Source organism: Nerophis lumbriciformis, linkage group LG11 (assembly GCF_033978685.3).
Source record: "Nerophis lumbriciformis linkage group LG11, RoL_Nlum_v2.1, whole genome shotgun sequence".
NCBI lineage: Eukaryota > Metazoa > Chordata > Actinopteri > Syngnathiformes > Syngnathidae > Nerophis > Nerophis lumbriciformis.
Window position 1 is genome coordinate 10,040,828 of NC_084558.2, and position 17,818 is coordinate 10,058,645.

The window sequence follows — 17,818 nt, forward strand, 5'->3', positions numbered from 1 at the left end:
CACTTCCTTATTTGAGATTCGTTTTGTCCACGGAGTTTCTAAGATTCTGCGCCAACACCATAACTCAAAAGCAAGTATTTTTCGTGAGTCTGTTTTTTTCAGTGTCCAACTTTCACATCCACAAGTTGCTATTGGGAATATTAAAGTCTCTATCATTTTGATCTTGGTGCTTGAAAGAATGTGGTTGCTCTTGAGCATTTTATTCAGTTAAATCAGTGCAAATACACTGACACAAAAATTCAACACACATGGTCACAAAACATAACCTGCTCACTGAGCTTTGTGGATATTATAAAAAATGTCCAATCACACACATAATTCAAACAGTGGCGGGCCGTGCATTTCCCACCTAGGCATTCAGTGATGTCCGACTTCAATGATTACCTCTCAAAATACCATCATTGATGTCACCACATGACCATTGCTGGAGAACTACTATACAGAAACACACTTACGCACTACTGGACATTGAATCACCACCAACAGTGTGCAAACGGGTAATTTTCTGGCGCATTTAAAAATCAATAAACCCGCATCAGGAATTAAAACATATCTTATGTGGTACTGTCAAAATTTAAATAGCAAAAAACATAATAAACGTGAAAAAATAAAGAAATAAAATATCTGAACTCACAATCTGTAGAATCCATTCGAGCTTCCGGGGTTGGCCGACATCTCACAAGATGTAGTTTCTCTTTAAATATCCTTCTTGAAAATGGCCTTGCAAATATATGTGTTGTCTTGTCTAATCATAAAAGATGCAGACGAGGTGTGTTGGATGAGTTCTTAAAGTTTACTCCACAAGGTGCTCATCAAAAACATCCAGCTAAACGCGGCCACTGCACGTGCGCTTCAATACTGTGGCATGCTGGGTAAAGGAGTTCTTATGTTACCTGGCTCATAACATCACTATATATCTGCCTTAGGCCATCTGAAAGGCCTTACTGACAACAACTCATGATCTGATTGGCTATTGCAACTGTCAATCACTGTATGCCCCCGTTCACTTACAGTGCACGGACACCCGCATTGTTGATTCTGAAGGCTTCGGGTAGATTTGGTACAGCATGGCAACATAAGCTAGATGATTTCTGATTGGATAAAAACTCTAACATAAAAACAACAGCGCTGGAAGGAGCATACTATGACATGAAGAGAATATGAATACGTTTAGATATTTAGGGAAAGTAAATAAAAAAATGCTTTTATCTTTAATTATGATAGGGATTTCTGGTTATGTTAGGCCAGCAGAGAAGGTCTTGCTGACCCTGACGGCACACCACTGAATTCAAAATACTCTAAAAAGCATAATGGAGAAAATACAAAACACTTTTTCAACACTTATCCATGTTTGGTGCATTTTAGCTGCTTGAGATCTTGGTTTCACCTGAGTGAAATGAATGTGAAACACTGTCGGTATAATACTCTTGCGGACAGTCTTTGTGTAAGTTTGTCTGATTGGCACCTGGCCACACCTGGTGTCAATCAGCCAGCTGCTATTTATACCTGCCCTACGCTCCAGTCACTGCTGGATTATTGTCGTTGTCGATGTCACTTCTACCTGTTATAATACTTGTCGTTGTAGCTCTGTCTACTTTTGTTCACTCTGCTCATGTCATAGTTCCTTCGTGTCACAGTAAGTGTTTTTGTTTCTTGTCGACAGTTAGCCTTTGTGCTATTTTAGTTCATAGCCAAGTTTTTTCTCAGCCTTATGTGCGCCTTTTGTTTGTACCCTTTTTGTTTGTTTTTTTGCTATAGTGTTAAATTAAATCATGTTTTCCCGCACAATGCCTTCCGCCTTCTCTGCATCTTGGGCTTCGTCACCAACATACTCTGACAAATTTTTACGAATCATTAATACTTGTTTTGCAACGCAGAAGGTCCTGTGTTCAAATCCCAGAAGAGTTGAGATGGTAGCAGGGTTTTTGAATTTATGTTTTAATGATGATAAAATATTTTAATATGGATTGTTACGAAGCGACTTTTTCAAGGGGTACCCCGCCTTCTGCCCGAATGCAGCTGGGATAGGCTCCAGCCACCCCCGCGAAATGGATGGATGGATGTATTGTTACAAAATCATAGCAAATGTCAAATATGTTAGATAATATACCTCAATGAAAACTTTTGTTGTTCTTGAAATTGTCCTGCTCAAGGTGATATTCATATGATGCTGGGATAACCATGATTTCAACTTTTCAAAGCTCTTCTTGGACCGCCAAATTTCTGACCTCTGTGTTTTGGTTACGGCCCTGCTAGCCACCTCAAAACGCCAATGGCATCCATGCCTTAAAAGCCAATGAAGAGGCCTTTGCCAGCAAAGAAGCTGCCCATAGCCCATCTGAGTGTCGCCCGCTCAGATGGCCAAGGGAGGGCGGGGAGACACAGTCGCTTTAAGCAGGCTAAACTGTTAATCATGGACGCTAAGACGAAAATCACCCGAACAAAGCGGATTGCTTCCCCTAGCAGCAAGACGCCACCGCAGCAGCCCGGAGATAGAACAATACTGCAATATACTTGGCCGCTGCAATGTCAGAGATGCAGAAGACCCTGTCACACACCATATCTGAAAACACTGCACCCCGGAGCCAAGTTATGTACTTCTGAGCCGCTGCTCAGTTTGCTAAGAGAATACGACGCAATGAAAATCAGGGCATAAACATTCCTGGTTTATGGATGTGATGTTCGCTCGACCATTGTAGTGAAGTCATAGGACAACTTTACAGTATACCAAATCCACCATTGTTTGACTTTTTCTTACCACCAGTTGTGTATTAATTACGGTCAAATTTACCTAAAAATTGTATTTATAAGAACGTTATAGGTATCAAGGAGCAAGAAGTTATCAGTATCAGCTTGGAAAAAAAAGTATTGTGCATCCCCGATAAATACTATTGTATTTACTCTAATTTTGCTGAGCTTCTTCTGGATTTTACAGGAAACCACGTCAGCCCAGTACTTCTCTCTCAGGAAGTCCCAAAAGATGCGACCGATCAGAGCGTTCACCCACGCAGTCGAACTCCTCCCACAGGCCTCCGCCAAATCACAGGAACACTGACATGAAGAGAGAACCAGCTTAGAGTTAGTTTAAGGATGCACATCAAGAAATTACGATAAACACTTTTGCCATTGGTACATCCACGCTAGAATCAAAATGGTACAGTCCTACTATTTTGTATCATCCCCTTGGTTGGGATCTACAATATCCTCTACAGTGAGACTTTTCTGAGGTCGATCCCTTATTAAACGCTCCCTTATCTCTTAGATGGCAACACTAGTGACTCGGCTTCAGCTTGACTTACATTTCCTTTGAGTTTGGGGCTCGTTTCTGTGCTGCCAACGCCGGGGCTTGAGAGTGAGGGCGAGTCTTCTGCAGCCAGAAGGCGAGCCATATACCCAGGGTAGTCAAGAAGAAAAAGGCCCCTGGTGGTGCTGCTGGAGGTCTGACCGAGAGGAGCTGCAGGGTTGGGGCAGACCGGGGGTGTGGAGGGAGCATCGTCTTCACTGCTGCCCACTCTGCTGGTGGAGCCTTTGCTGCATGGGGTATCACCATGACTGCTGACACTCTGTGACAGTACTGGGTCACCTGCGGGGGAGTGGGCATATTATGTAGTTAGCAAAAATAATTTTGACATGTGTAGTGAGGTGGAGGTGTTTAAGCCTCACACCAAATAGGCACTAACGAACGGACATATTTTTTTTGTTGCAAAACGACGACCAGAATACTATTGCAGATATCATTCAAATGGTCTTCACTTATTTGGAAACATATAAATGATAGGGGTGTTTCAATTCAATATTAATATTAGATATTGGCCCAATATCAGCAAAAAAGAAAAAAAACCCAGATGAGATCGGCTTGCATCTATAACCTCTGATATTTTTTTGCAAGGCTGAACAACCGTTTAACACAGGGGTGCCAAACAGGTTTTATCCGGCCCGTGGGATGAGTGTACTAAGTATAAAAATGAGCCAAAATTTTTGAATGAAAGAAACTGCTGTTCTAAATGTGTCCACTAGATGTCACAATAGCAATTCTTTGTATCTTTGTAGATGATGCTACATATGTAAAAAAAACCAAAAAAAAAACCACATGATGTTAGTACACCAGTCGAGGAAAATGAGCAAACTACATAAATAACATCCTGTAATTTGATTTTTATATAATTTTTTTCTTGAAAGATTGAAAATTAACACCAATGAGTTGACTGATTACACATAATTTATTCAGAAACTATAAATAAATTAAAAAAAAAGGACAAATAAAGATAGAATACTATTAACCACAACATGTAAGTATATAAAAAAAAACAATATTATGATTTGTACATTTTCAGAATGTGCTTGTTCTATTTTTAAACAAAGAAAACAATCTGAAGTTGTCTTTATTTTTAAGTTATCGTGCCGTGATTTTACCAGTCCGGCCCGCTTGGGAGTAGATTTTTCTCCATGTGGCCACCGATCTAAAATTAGTTTGACACCCCTGGTTCAACATCTAAATGTCTTTTAATAAGTATTCAAAGTTGGTGTTTTCCTGTATTTTAGTCGGGTCATTTACAAAAAAGTAAGGAGAAGACAAACAAAGAACTTTTAGGAAAAACACTGAAAAATAACTTTTTTATGCATTGTTTTCTTAATTGTTCAACCAATACAGTGTAAATGAATGAGATCACATCATAGCTTGGCAGTGTAATGGACTGCTTTGATAATAGATATTGGGCAAGACTTATGCAAACAAAGTGTGGCGACTAACATATACAATATGTCGTAAAAACAGATCATAATTCACGCACTGACTTTGTTAAACTACAGTTGTTCCCTGGTGTCCTTGCTTGTTGCCACAGTGAGACGTGTATGTTCTCATGAATAGGATTGGCTTTGACATGCAAAGAATTAGAGCATGTAATCCATAATCCACACATACACATATACATGCTGTTTGTATAGATGCCTTATCTAGAGACCTTCTAATGCATTATCCATGGTTCTCTTACCCGATGGAGGCACACATCTGCCAGACCGTGGTTGGTTGTGGTCTTTCTCTTGCTCTGCATTCATGGATGCGAGCAGGAAATGGCGAAACCACTCCTCCTTCTCCCGTCCCGTGCGTCCGAAGAGGTAAAGAGTTGCACATGGGTCACTGGTGGGTCCAGAAAAACTTTGACCTTTGGGTTCAGATCCTGGCTGCTCCTCTTTCTGACTCCCTTCTGACCTTTGCCCAGCGTCCTCCTGAGAGATACTGGCCAGCTGGATGCAGATGGGATATTTGGGGTTCCACACTCGCTTCCGAGCCAACACAGATGGCAGCAAGAACACCTAAGGGGAACAATTGAAGATAATTATACACCTAATGTATTAAGCCCTCGAATGAGTGACGCTCGTCTTTAATTCAGCCAATCACTGCCAAGGTTGAACCATATACTGTACACTCCTAACATCTGCTGATGCATCCTTCTCACTTTGCATTCCATCTGTAACAAATGTGTATTTGAAGTAAAACTGATTCATTTTACATTTGCTACAAGCATTAATGCTCTCTGATAATAAAATAAACCTTGGAAAATAGTTGCGTTCTATGCAAAAAAAAAACCTCTTCGTTTTACTTCAGCAGCCATCATACTTTGCTCCTCTCCAGCTGGTAGGCACGTGTCTTGATGAAAGCGTACTCGTGGACTCTCTGGTCGTACATGGCTCTGCGACTGATGTTCGACTGAGGGGTGTCAAGTCGAAGGCAGGAGCCCTCCAGTGTGGCAAACACAGAGTGAGTCTGCGCTGAATGGAAGGTTTCTGGGTCATAATCGTGAATCTCATTCATCCAACCCTGGAGAAAAAGAAAAAAACAAGTGTTTAGTAGTGGTGTCCCGATACCAATATTTTGGCACCGGTATCAAAATTATTTCGATACTTTTCAGTACTTTTCGATACTTTTCTAAATAAAGGCACCACAAAAAATGGGATTATTGGCTTTATTTCGACAAAAAATCTTAGGGTACATTAAACATATGTTTCTTATTGCCAGTTAGTCCTTAAATAAAATAGTGAGCATACTTTTCTTTTATTAGTAAGTAAGCAAACAAAGGCTCCTAATTTAGTCTGCTGACGTATGCAGTAACATAATGTGTCATTTTCCATTCTATTATTTTGTCAAAATTATTAAGGACAAGTGGTAGAAAATTAATTATTAATTTACTTGTTCATTTACTGTTGATATCTGCTTACTTTCTCTTTTAACATGTTCTATGTACACAAAATGTAATAATCACTTATTCTTCTGTTTTTTGGATGCTTTACATTAGTTTTGGATGATACCACAAATTTGGGTATCAATCCGATACCAAGTCGTAACAGGATCAAACATTGGTCATATTCAAAGTCCTCGTGTCCAGGGACATATTTCCTTAGTTTATAAACATAATATACATTTTTTTAAAACGAAAGAAGATGTTGTGATGCCAAAAAATATTGACGTAATCATAGGAGTATCGAATAGATACGCTACTGTACTTGGTATCATTACAGTGGATGTTAGGTGTAGATCCACCAATGGTGTTTGTTTACATTATGACGCCGGTGAGCTACGGTGTGTAGTGAAGCATGTTTAGCTATTCCTCGTACTGCAGGGATGATACTTGTAAGAAACATTCTTTATTTGTCGCCATGGAGGTGAGGCTTAGTGATTTAGAAGTAGCTAAAACACTGCAGACTGCGGCTAGACTATAGCCGCTAGCTAGCTAGCCATGTCTTAAAGCACCTCTTCCTGGGTGCGTTTCAGTGTCATAACTTCACCTTTATCTTTAGTTTTTAAGGGCACGATGCATTCGTTCTCCCTTTTCTGTCTACACACTGTGTCTGTTTGTAAGTACTCTGTGATTGTGCACTGCCGAACATGCTCCTCTGCTCGTAAACCAACAATGACACAACGACAAGGGTGCGGGGGGTTAGTGGACCGGTACTTTTCAGAGGCGGTATAGTACCGAATATGATTCATTAGTATTGCGGTACTATACTAACAACAACCCTAATGTTTAGTATTCGGGCGGCGTGGCTCGGATGGTATAGCGGCCATCCAGAAAGTTAAAGGTTCCCGGTACGAAACCATGCTTCCGCCATTCTAATCAGTGTCGTTGTGTCCTTGAGCAAGACATATCACCCACCTTGCTCTCAGTGCCACCCACACTGGTGTATGAATGTGAATGACTGGTGGTGGTCATAGGTGCAAATTGGCAGCCACGTTTCCATCAATCTACCCTAGGGCAGCTGTGTCTTGTAATGGCCAAAATAATACTTTAGTAATCTCTTGTTAAACACCACAATTTGAGTCTAAGAGTTTGTGTGTGCTGCTTTGACTTCACTGCATTGGTCTTTATGCATTCTTGAGGCTTGCTGGGGATATCTTTTTTATATTTGTTTTTCTCTTTCCAAAACAGACTACAAATGAAGCTCACCACCATCATCAGCCCTATATAATTTTCTACCGCTTGTAATCTTATCCATTATTAATGTTATTATTGTAACTAAATTAACCTATTGCATGGATTTGGTTGAATCAATTTTTTTCAAACACATGTAAAAATTAAAATTCGTTTTTTAACTTTTTAAATAGGTGATTAACATATTTAGATAATGCCCGTAAACTATTTTGTTCTAATAAAAAAAAAAGATAGTTTTACAAAAAAAGTGCCAACAATTCAATATAAAGTGGCCAGAATATTACTCCAAATAATCATATAATATGTCGTTATACACCTAAATATAATTATAAATCTTCCAAGTTTTCCTTTACTTCAGAGTAAAGTTATAATAGCTAATACGCTTCATAAAACATAATTATTTTTATGATTATACAGCTTTATTATTGGTACATCTCCTGGGAGTTAGGTATCCCCTTGTTTTTAAAACCTAGTGACGCCTCCATTTCTAACGTTATTCGAGGGTCTTTGAACGCACCACAGATATGGGCAAGGGGATGCAAAAGTGAAACTTGTACATAACTTTCTCCTATGTTACCACAAAATTACGTATTATATTTTGCCATTTCTTCTATCACCGCGTCCTTGTTCCAAAATGATGGTGCTGCGTGTGAATGCTTAAAGGTGAGCTTTGATGAAGGTTACGACGTGTGTGTTGAGTGAAATGTTCGAAGCTAAAGGTTTGCCACTCCGGTGAAATAAACCATTTTGCATTTTTCATACGGGGTGTTGGTATGGGTTAGGGTTAGGGTTAGGGTTAGGGTTAGGGTTAGGGTTAGGGTTAGGGCTCCAGTACTATGGAATGCCCTCCCGGTAACAGTTAGAGATGCTACCTCAGTAGAAACATTTAAGTCCCATCTCAAAACTCATTTGTATACTCTAGCCTTTGAATAGCCCCCCTTTTTTTAGACCAGTTGATCTGCCGTTTCTTTTCTTTTCTCCTCTGCTCCCCCCTATCCCTTGTGGAAGGGGAGACACACAGATCCGGTGGCCATGGATGGGGTGCTGGCTGTCCGGGGTCGGGACCCGGGGTGGACCGCTCGCCTGTATATCGGTTGGGAACATCTCTGCGCTGCTGACCCGTCTCCGCTCGGGATGGTTTCCTGCTGACCCCACTGTGGACTGGACTCTTACTGTTATGCTGGATCCACTATGGACTGTACTCTCACAATATTATGTTAGACCCACTCGACATCCATTGCATTCGGTCTCCATAGGGGGGGGGGGCGGTCTCCATAGAGGGGGGGGGTTACCCACATATGCAGTCCTCTCCAAGGTTTCTCATAGTCATTCACATCGACGTCCCACTGGGGTGAGTTTTTCCTTGCCCTTATGTGGGCTCTGTACCGAGGATGTCGTTGTGGCTTGTGCAGCCCTTTGAGACACTTGTGATTTAGGGCTATATAAATAAACATTGATTGATTGATTGATGGTAGCCCTACACATTATTAATTTGATTCAAGCAACCTTATTATTGTACTTTCACTGCTATATTAATTGTGTATTAACATTTATGACGCCGGGTTTTTTGACATATCTGAATGACCAAAAAAAAAATTGCTTCAAACTTTACAAAAGCTCAGGGGCCACACTACATTTCGACGCTATGGTTTTGCATGGACCAAAAAGTAGACTGCTTGCTAATAAATAACAAAGTATATTCAACATTCCACCTTTTGGTCGAGATATGCTCTCTACAAAATTACATTTGAGTAATGTATTGTAAATATATACTTAGCTAAAACCACATCATTGTAGTGGAATGTAGCATTTAAATATGTTTTACATTAAGAGATCATGTCCATATCCATGATGGATGTGGAAAACAGGGTTTCTGTGGGTCATTAAAAAGCATTTAAAGTCATTCAATTAAAATTAAAGTCCCAATGATAGTTACACGCACACTAGGTGTGGTGAAATTATTATCTGCATTTGACCCATCCCCATGTGAACCCCCTGGGAGGTGAGGGGAGCAGTGAGCAGCAGCGGTGGCCACTCTCGGGAATCATTTTGATGATTTAACCCCCAATTCCAACCCTTGATGCTGAGTGCAAAGCAGGGAGGTAATTTTTATAGTCTTTGGTAGGACTCAGTCGGGGTTTGAACTCACGACCTTCCAGTCTCAGGGCGGACACTCTAACCACAAGGCCACTGAGCAGGTCTTGGATTTTGATCATGAATGGATTTTGCGATAATTAAGGCCTTAAATGGCATTCAAAAGCATTCAATTCAATGTCCATAGGCGTTAAAGAAATTGATTGCGGTGAAATCGCAGTTAAGGGTGCCCAATTTATTTGGGGTGACCATCAAAGCAACTTCTGCTGCCGCCATGACGCCACCAAAACTTGCAGCTACTGCTACCACTACAGAAAAATAAATACATTCTATGAATGAACAGTCTTGTGTGCAATTCATTAGAGAGTAACAGTTAATGTACACTGTTCAAAGGCTGACAGACAGTTTTGTAAGGTTTTGACTATAAAAATAGTGTTGTCCCGATACCAATATTTTGGTACCGGTACCGGTACCAAAATTATTTCGATACTTTTCGGTACTTTTCTAAATAAAGGGGACCACAAAAAATTGCATTATTGGCTTTGTTTTAACAAAAAATCTTAAGGTACATTAAACATATGTTTCTTATTGCAAGTTTGTCCCTTAATAAAATAGTGAACATACAAGACAACTTGCCTTTTTTTTAGTAAGTAAGCAAACAAATGCTCCTAATTTAGCTGCTGACGTATGCATTTTGTCAAAATGATTAAGAACAAGTGGTAGAAAATGAATTATTAATCTAACTGGTCATTTGCTGTTAATATCTGCTTACTTTCTCTTTTAACATGCTCTATCTACACTTCTGTTACAATGTAATAATCACTTCTTCTTCTGTTGTTTGATACTTTACGTTAGTCTTGGATGATACCACAAATTTGGGTATCAATCTGATACCAAGTCGTTACAGGATCATACCGGACCGGTACTTTTCAGCGGCGGTATAGTACCGCATATGATTCATTAGTATCGCGGTACTATACTAACACCGGTATACCGTACAACCCTATATAAAAATAATAAAGGATCTGCAGAAACTTGTTTTATGTGGCATTACTTCACTGCTGGACTCCAGAAAGAGGTTCCGCAGCCTCCGAAGCAGAACCTCCAGGTTCTGTAACAGCTTCTTCCCTCAGGCCGAAAGACTCTTGAACGCATCATAATTCAATTATCCCCTCAACTCCCCCAAAATGGATTAACTCGCTGGAATAAAAAAGACAATATAACATACATCCATAAACGTGAAAAAGTGCAATATATTTATCTGTACATTAATCTATTTATTTATTTATATAAATTTATTTATTTTATATATATATATATTTATATATTATTTATATATATTTATTTATTTATATATGCACCGTATTGCTTTTTTATCCTGCACTACCATGAGCTTATGTAACGAAATTTCGTTCTTCTCTGTGCTGTAAAGTTCAAATTTGAATGACAATAAAAAGGAAGTCTATTAGAAAAGGCATTGAAAGGCATTAAATTAGATTTGCTGTTACCTGCAGAAACCCTGGAAAAATAACCCCACCTTTAATATATTTACATTTAAATTGGAAAATAACAATAGTACACTTTGAGTTTGTTGACAGGAGAAAATGCAGTTTTCTAGATTGACTTTAATGTTTCAGGCTGTTGTGTCGTGCGGTAAAAGTCACACACAAGGTTAGGTGTCCCTAAAATGAAAAACTAATAAATAAAAACTCATTATAAGTCATTTTGCACTTAAGTAAACTGCTTATGACTATTTAATCCCAAGGCTCACCAGCCCCCACCTGATTTATGCGCTGACAAATTAGAGCAGCCTGCAGCCTCCTGTGTGCTGCAAATGGCCTCGAGAGCTGACAGTATCTTGGTGCCTGTTACAGTAAGTTCTGCTGCAGGACTGGAGGAGCACTGTGATTACTACAAAGACTCCAGTGGTTTTTTTCAGTTAATTGCAATTCTGTGCCTTGCAGGGCACTTTCACTTTAGTCTGTGAAGGAACATGTCAGTAGAGTTGTAGATATGACCTTTGCCTTGACACCCTTCCCTTTAAGAACTCATTTGTGTGAGTGAAAGCTTATTGTAAGTGCTTCTGTTAATACAATTGTAGATTTTAAATGTCAGACACTTAATTTAGAAAATGGGAATGTGGTACTTTTTCACAGTGTTTAAATAAACTTTTAAGAGAAACATAAGAGGTGGTTGGATCTTATATTACTTAGCATGTTTTCTGCAGTGTCCCCCTCGCTACATCTCAGTGCTTCGGATAAAGCCCTATTAGTACATTGAGATTTAAAGTAGTCATATGGGGATTTTTTTCTTATACATTTAAAACACTTCCTTGTTGAGTTGAGTTTATTCCGAACGTGAACATACTTACAATATGACATATCATATAATTGACATATCATCTCTCTTTACAAAATAGAGTAGGGTAAAGTAAGCTTATTTAATTCTACCCGTTTTCCACTTGAGAGCACTTACTAACACATATGTTCACTTATTGTTTTGTTTTTGTAACACAATTTACATCTGTGAATCATTATTATCTCATATCAATGTAATATTGTACATGGTATAATATTGTACATGGTAATTGTGATTTGTTGTATATTGTATAAATTATATACACATATTATATAATATGGGATGGTTTCCTGCTGGCCCCACTATGGACTGGACTCTTACTATTATGTTGGATCCACTATGGACTGGACTCTCACAATATTATGTCAGACCCACTCCACATCCATTGCATTCGGTCTCCCCTAGAGGGGGGGGGGGTTTACCCACATATGCGGTCCTCTCCAAGGTTTCTCATAGTCATTCACATCGACGTCCCACTGGGGTGAGTTTTTCCTTGCTCTTATGTGGGCTCTGTACCGAGGATGTCGTTGTGGCTTGTGCAGCCCTTTGAGACACTTGTGATTTAGGGCTATATAAATAAACATTGATTGACTGATTGAATATAATAACATAACATATCAGTATATATTATATACTGTATATGTAAATATTACATATAGGTTGTATTTTATATTGCTACTATGGTAAATTTTTAGTCTACATTCATTGTACTTTTTGTTTTCGCCCTCTTTTTGTGCCCTTGTGTGCATTATCCTTTCCATCCTTACCCTTTCCATCCTTTGTAACAGAGCTATTGTGTGGAACAATTTCCCTCGTGGATCAATACAGTTTGTCTAAGTCTAAGTCTAAGTCTATTAATACATCAGTTCGTGTAATAGATAATTAAGTCAGTTGTGATAAACATACTGAGATAAAGAATATCTCGTTTTCAATAAGGTTCAAAACGTTTCTCTTTTTTCTTGTGTTTTGTAAACACTTGTAATTTTAACAGTTTTGTAAAGTGTAGTTGGCACATTGTTTCACTTATTTGCTTAATCCATTCCATAATTTAACTCCACATACTGATATGCTAAAGGTTTCAAGTGTTGGATGTGCGTACACATGTTTTAAGTTGTTTTTTCCTCTAAGGTTATATTTTTCTTCTTTTGTTGAGAAGAATTGTTGTATTCTTGGGTAGCAGGTTATACAGTAGTTTGCTTTGGACATCATTTTTGCACCAAATCAATACATTCCAATATTTTTGATTTCATAAATATAGGGTTTGTATGTTCTCTATATCCAACATGAAAAAAAAGACCTCAACGGCGGAGTGGGCGGATGATGGTTGCATAGAAGCTCCACAACGGTCACAAAGGCGGAAGAAGGCTGCAGCAAAGATGGGCCCCCAATTGTCTTGGTCTCCATGCCATTGGACCCTGGCCTTCTCTTTGCCAAGGACAGTGTGGTGGCTGTCTGTGCACCGGTCTCCCACTTTAAAAGATTCCACGCACAGGCGTTCTCCTGAAGGCAATCCCAACAGGACAATCATACTCGTTTCGAGTGATCGCCGACATCCAACATAATGTACTATTCTAACTGATGTTTTTTGTAACACAATGAGAGAATGTTATGTACTTTTGTAAATATTTCCCTATAATTCTGCACAATAACTCAGATATGGTAACACTAGCGAGCAATATGAAGTTCTCTCAGATCATTCTTAAAGGAACTCATACTTTTCTCTGTGCGTAATTTTTGAAATGTCTTTTTGTCGTCCCAGTTCCTCTTCTTTTAGTTTCCATCATGGACTGGGGAAACTGGTAGATGATCACTGATGTCGGTTGCGAGCAAAACGCTTGTTGTATTATCACAATTATTAGTAAAAATATTATCAATAAGCATGGTTATGTCATTCTTCTTGGCCGTGTGATTTTAGGATATAAACTCATAATATACATTGTGTTTGTGAAGTCATCAATGGACGTTTGTTTATTGGGGTTCAAAAGATCAATGTTAAAGTCTCCACGTAAGACTGAGTTCAAAGAAGGTTGCCTTAACAGTCCTCAAATCCTTCAATACTTGAGTTACTGTAGAGAAGGGATTCATATGGCCCCATTACTGGGTGGACCTTACGTGAGAGGAAGAGTGTGGGTTAATCATTTTGCAATGTATTCTGCTGAAAATGATGGAAAGCGCCCCTCTACATAACAACAGACGCTGTGGTCAAAATTGGAATTGCCACAAAACACATTCTGAAGATATTCAACACTCTACTGTCATCTGGCGGCTATAGTGGATAGTGCTCGCCCCAAATTTGTCACATTTCATGCGTCAGGTAAACCGGGACGAATGGGGCCATATGAATCCTCTTCCTACTGTAGGTGACCTATATGCAGTATACAGCTGATCAATACATGCTTGCTTATGGTCTACATAACATAAAATGGTGGTTCTTTGGTCAAAATGTTGTACATATTATGTTTTACAGACCGTCTTCAAGCCGCTTTCTGACCATCTTTTTACAAACCCCGTTTCCATATGAGTTGGGAAATTGTGTTAGATGTAAATATAAACGGAATACAATGATTTGCAAATCATTTTCAACCCATATTCAGTTGTATATGCTACAAAGACAACATATTTGATGTTCAAACTGATAAACATTTTTTTTTTTGCAAATAATCATTAACTTTAGAATTTGATGCCAGCAACACGTGACAAAGAAGTTGGGAAAGGTGGCAATAAATACTGATAAAGTTGAGGAATGCTCATCAAACACTTATTTGGAACATCCCACAGGTGTGCAGGCTAATTGGGAACAACATTTCTCAGAGCGCAATTGCAAGAAATGTAGGGATTTCAACATCTACGGTCCATAATATCATCAAAAGGTTCCGAGAATCTGGAGAAATCACTCTACATAAGCGGTACATAAGCTGCATGGCCGGAAACCAACATTGAATGACCGTGACCTTCGATCCCTCAGACGGCACTGTATCAAAAACCGACATCAATCTCTAAAGGATATCACCACATGGGCTGAGGAACACTTCAGAAAACCACTGTCACTAAATACAGTTTGTCGCTACATCTGTAAGTGCAAGTTAAAGCTCTACTATGCAAAGCGAAAGCCATTTATCAACAACATCCAGAAACGCCGCCAGCTTCTCTGGGCCCGAGATCATTTAAGATGGACTGATGCAAAGTGGAAAAGTGTTCTGTGGTCTGACGAGTCCACATTTCAAATTGTTTTTGAAAGCGTCCTCAATTTAAACCACAATACGTCATGAGTTTAGTAAGAGTATGGGGTCGCAGGGAGATTTCAAGTTTTATTAAGTCAGGTTATAAGCTACTGTGTCGCCATCCTGTAGACAGAATGAGTAAATTGGGTTATGACTCCTTACTATGGTCGAAAAGAAATCAAAGCACAGCAATCAGCATATGACCCAATGCAAAGAACCTTCCCTAATCATGATACAAAAAAAAAAGAAAAAATCGGACCAACACAAAATGCCAACAGACATGGTCACACATAACACAATATAACACAATTTGTGGAGATTATAAAAACGTCCATGCACCATAAAAACAAAATCAGGATGACACCCATTTAAATCCCTTACAGAGCATGATGGGAAAATGCAAAACACTATCGCCACACTTATCCATGTTTAGCGCATTTTAGCTGCTTGATATTTCTGATTGATTACACAAGTTTAAGGAGGTTGTCACGGAAGTAAACAAGGTAGAAGTCCAACTTTCACATACTCTTAATATCCATCCATCCATCCATCCATCCATCCATCCATTTTCTACCGCTTATTCCCTTTGGGGTCACGGGGGGCGCTGGAGCCTATCTCAGCTACAATCGGGCGGAAGGCGGGGTACACCCTGGACAAGTCGCCACCTCATCGCAGGGCCAACACAGATAGACAGACAACATTCACACTCACATCCACACACTAGGGCCAATTTTTAGTGTTGCCAATCAACTTATCCCCAGGTGCATGTCTTTGGAGGTGGGAGGAAGCCGGAGTACCCGGAGGGAACCCACGCAGTCACGGGGAGAACATGGAAACTCCACACAGAAAGATCCCGAGCCCGGGATTGAACCCAAGACTACTCAGGACCTTCGTATTGTGAGGCAGATGCACTAACCCCTCTGCCACTGTGAAGCCCTCTTAATATCCAATTATATTAATTATATGTCCATAATGCTATTATAATATGTTCACACGCACACACAATTTTTTTTAAATACACATATATATTATATACACACATATATACATATATATACATATATAGCTGACAGCGTGTAAAGTCATCATATATATATATATATAATTTTATATATATATATATATATATATATATGATGACTTTACACGCAGTCAGCTTTCGGCCCTCGACAAAAGTTTTTAGCCCACAAAGTTTGGACACCCCTGCACTAGATGCTAGAGCCAAAGGAGGGTCAACTAAAAGAGAGGAGGGGAGGAGGGAGATTTTGAATTGAGCCTAAGAGTGTGTGTGTGTGTGCGTGTGCGTGTGCGTGTGTGCGTGCATGCGTGCAAGCTGTGTGGAGGGCTGAGAAATACTTTAAAAGCATAAATGATTCATATAAATGACAAAATAAATAGCGTCCCTATTTGCCGGACTCCATAGGGGGTCTGGAATGTAATCCCTGTGTCTCCTGATGACACAGACCCAATACATACCCTTTTTACTCCATTTTAGACATCAAAGCATGGATGGCAGTGAATTTCCTACAGCTCAACCACAACAAAACAGCAGTTTTAGTTATAGGCCCTGAAGGCCAGAGACATAAACTTTTACCAAAATCACAAGATTTTAAATAAAATAAAAGCTGACTTTTATTTGATTATTTATTTGAGTTAAATATATCACCCAGGTTTGACTCCAAGCTGACTTTTGTCCCATATGATAGAAATATTACAAAATAGTTTTTTATCATCTTAAAACATAGCCAGTGTCCAGCCGTTTCTCTTTCAGGCCACCAAGGAGGTGCTAATGCATGATTTTATTTCCTGTCGTTTCGACTATTGTAATGTCCTGCTCTCTGGCCTTCCCAAAAAGAAAATCAAAACTGTACAATTGATACAAAACTCAGCAACGCATGTGCTGACGAGTACATTACATCAGTTTTAAAGTCGCTGCATTGGCTCCCCATCCACTTCAGGGTCAATTTTTAAGTTCTATGATTAGTTTTTAAATGTCTTAATGGCCTTGCACTTTCTTAGCTATCTGACCTGCTTTTACTGTTTCAACTCTCGCGGATCCTGAGGTCCTCTGGCATTGGCCTCTAATCTTTACCAAATGCCAGAGCAAGGACCCACGGTGAGGTGACATTTAGCCACTATGGCCCCCCACCTGAGGAACAGCCTGCCAGAGAGCCTCGGAACTGCAGAGACTGTTCAATATTTTTTTAAAGAAGGTTAAAGACACACCTTTTTAATGAGGCTTTTTACTGAGCATGTTAAACTCTTATGTTTTTTATTATATGTATTGTGTTATTTTCTATCTTATGTTTCATTCATATTTTCTATCTTATGTATGTTTCATACATATACATACACATATATACATATACACACATATATGGATACATATACACATGATAAATAAATACTGTGATAACATCGGACACACATACACACATATACATACATTTTATATATATATATATATACATACATATATATATATGCACATATATACACATATAAACATGTATATTTATATATATATATATTTATATATGTACATATACACGCATGTAAACATATATATATATATATATGTATATATATATGTATGTGTGGGGAAAAAAAATCACAAGACTATTTCATCTCTACAGGCCTGTTTCATGAGGGGGGGTACCCTCAATCATCAGGAGATCTCCTGATGATTGAGGGTACCCCCCCTCATGAAACAGGCCT

The 17,818-nt window shown here is 39.1% G+C and overlaps 1 protein-coding gene across 2 annotated transcripts in view; it reads right to left on the reverse strand.

Annotated features, from left to right (window-relative positions):
- The window catches only part of tex2l (testis expressed 2, like), a 40,000-nt gene that overhangs the window by 12,655 nt on the left and 9,527 nt on the right, over positions 1-17,818 (reverse strand). For both annotated transcript variants that reach the window (XM_061967437.2, XM_061967438.2), the window contains exons 3-6: positions 5,618-5,818; positions 4,992-5,313; positions 3,300-3,583; positions 2,902-3,051 (exon numbers count right to left, since the gene is read on the reverse strand). In XM_061967437.2, the coding sequence (XP_061823421.1) occupies positions 2,902-3,051; positions 3,300-3,583; positions 4,992-5,313; positions 5,618-5,818 (957 nt within the window). The remainder of the gene's footprint in view (positions 1-2,901; positions 3,052-3,299; positions 3,584-4,991; positions 5,314-5,617; positions 5,819-17,818) is intronic.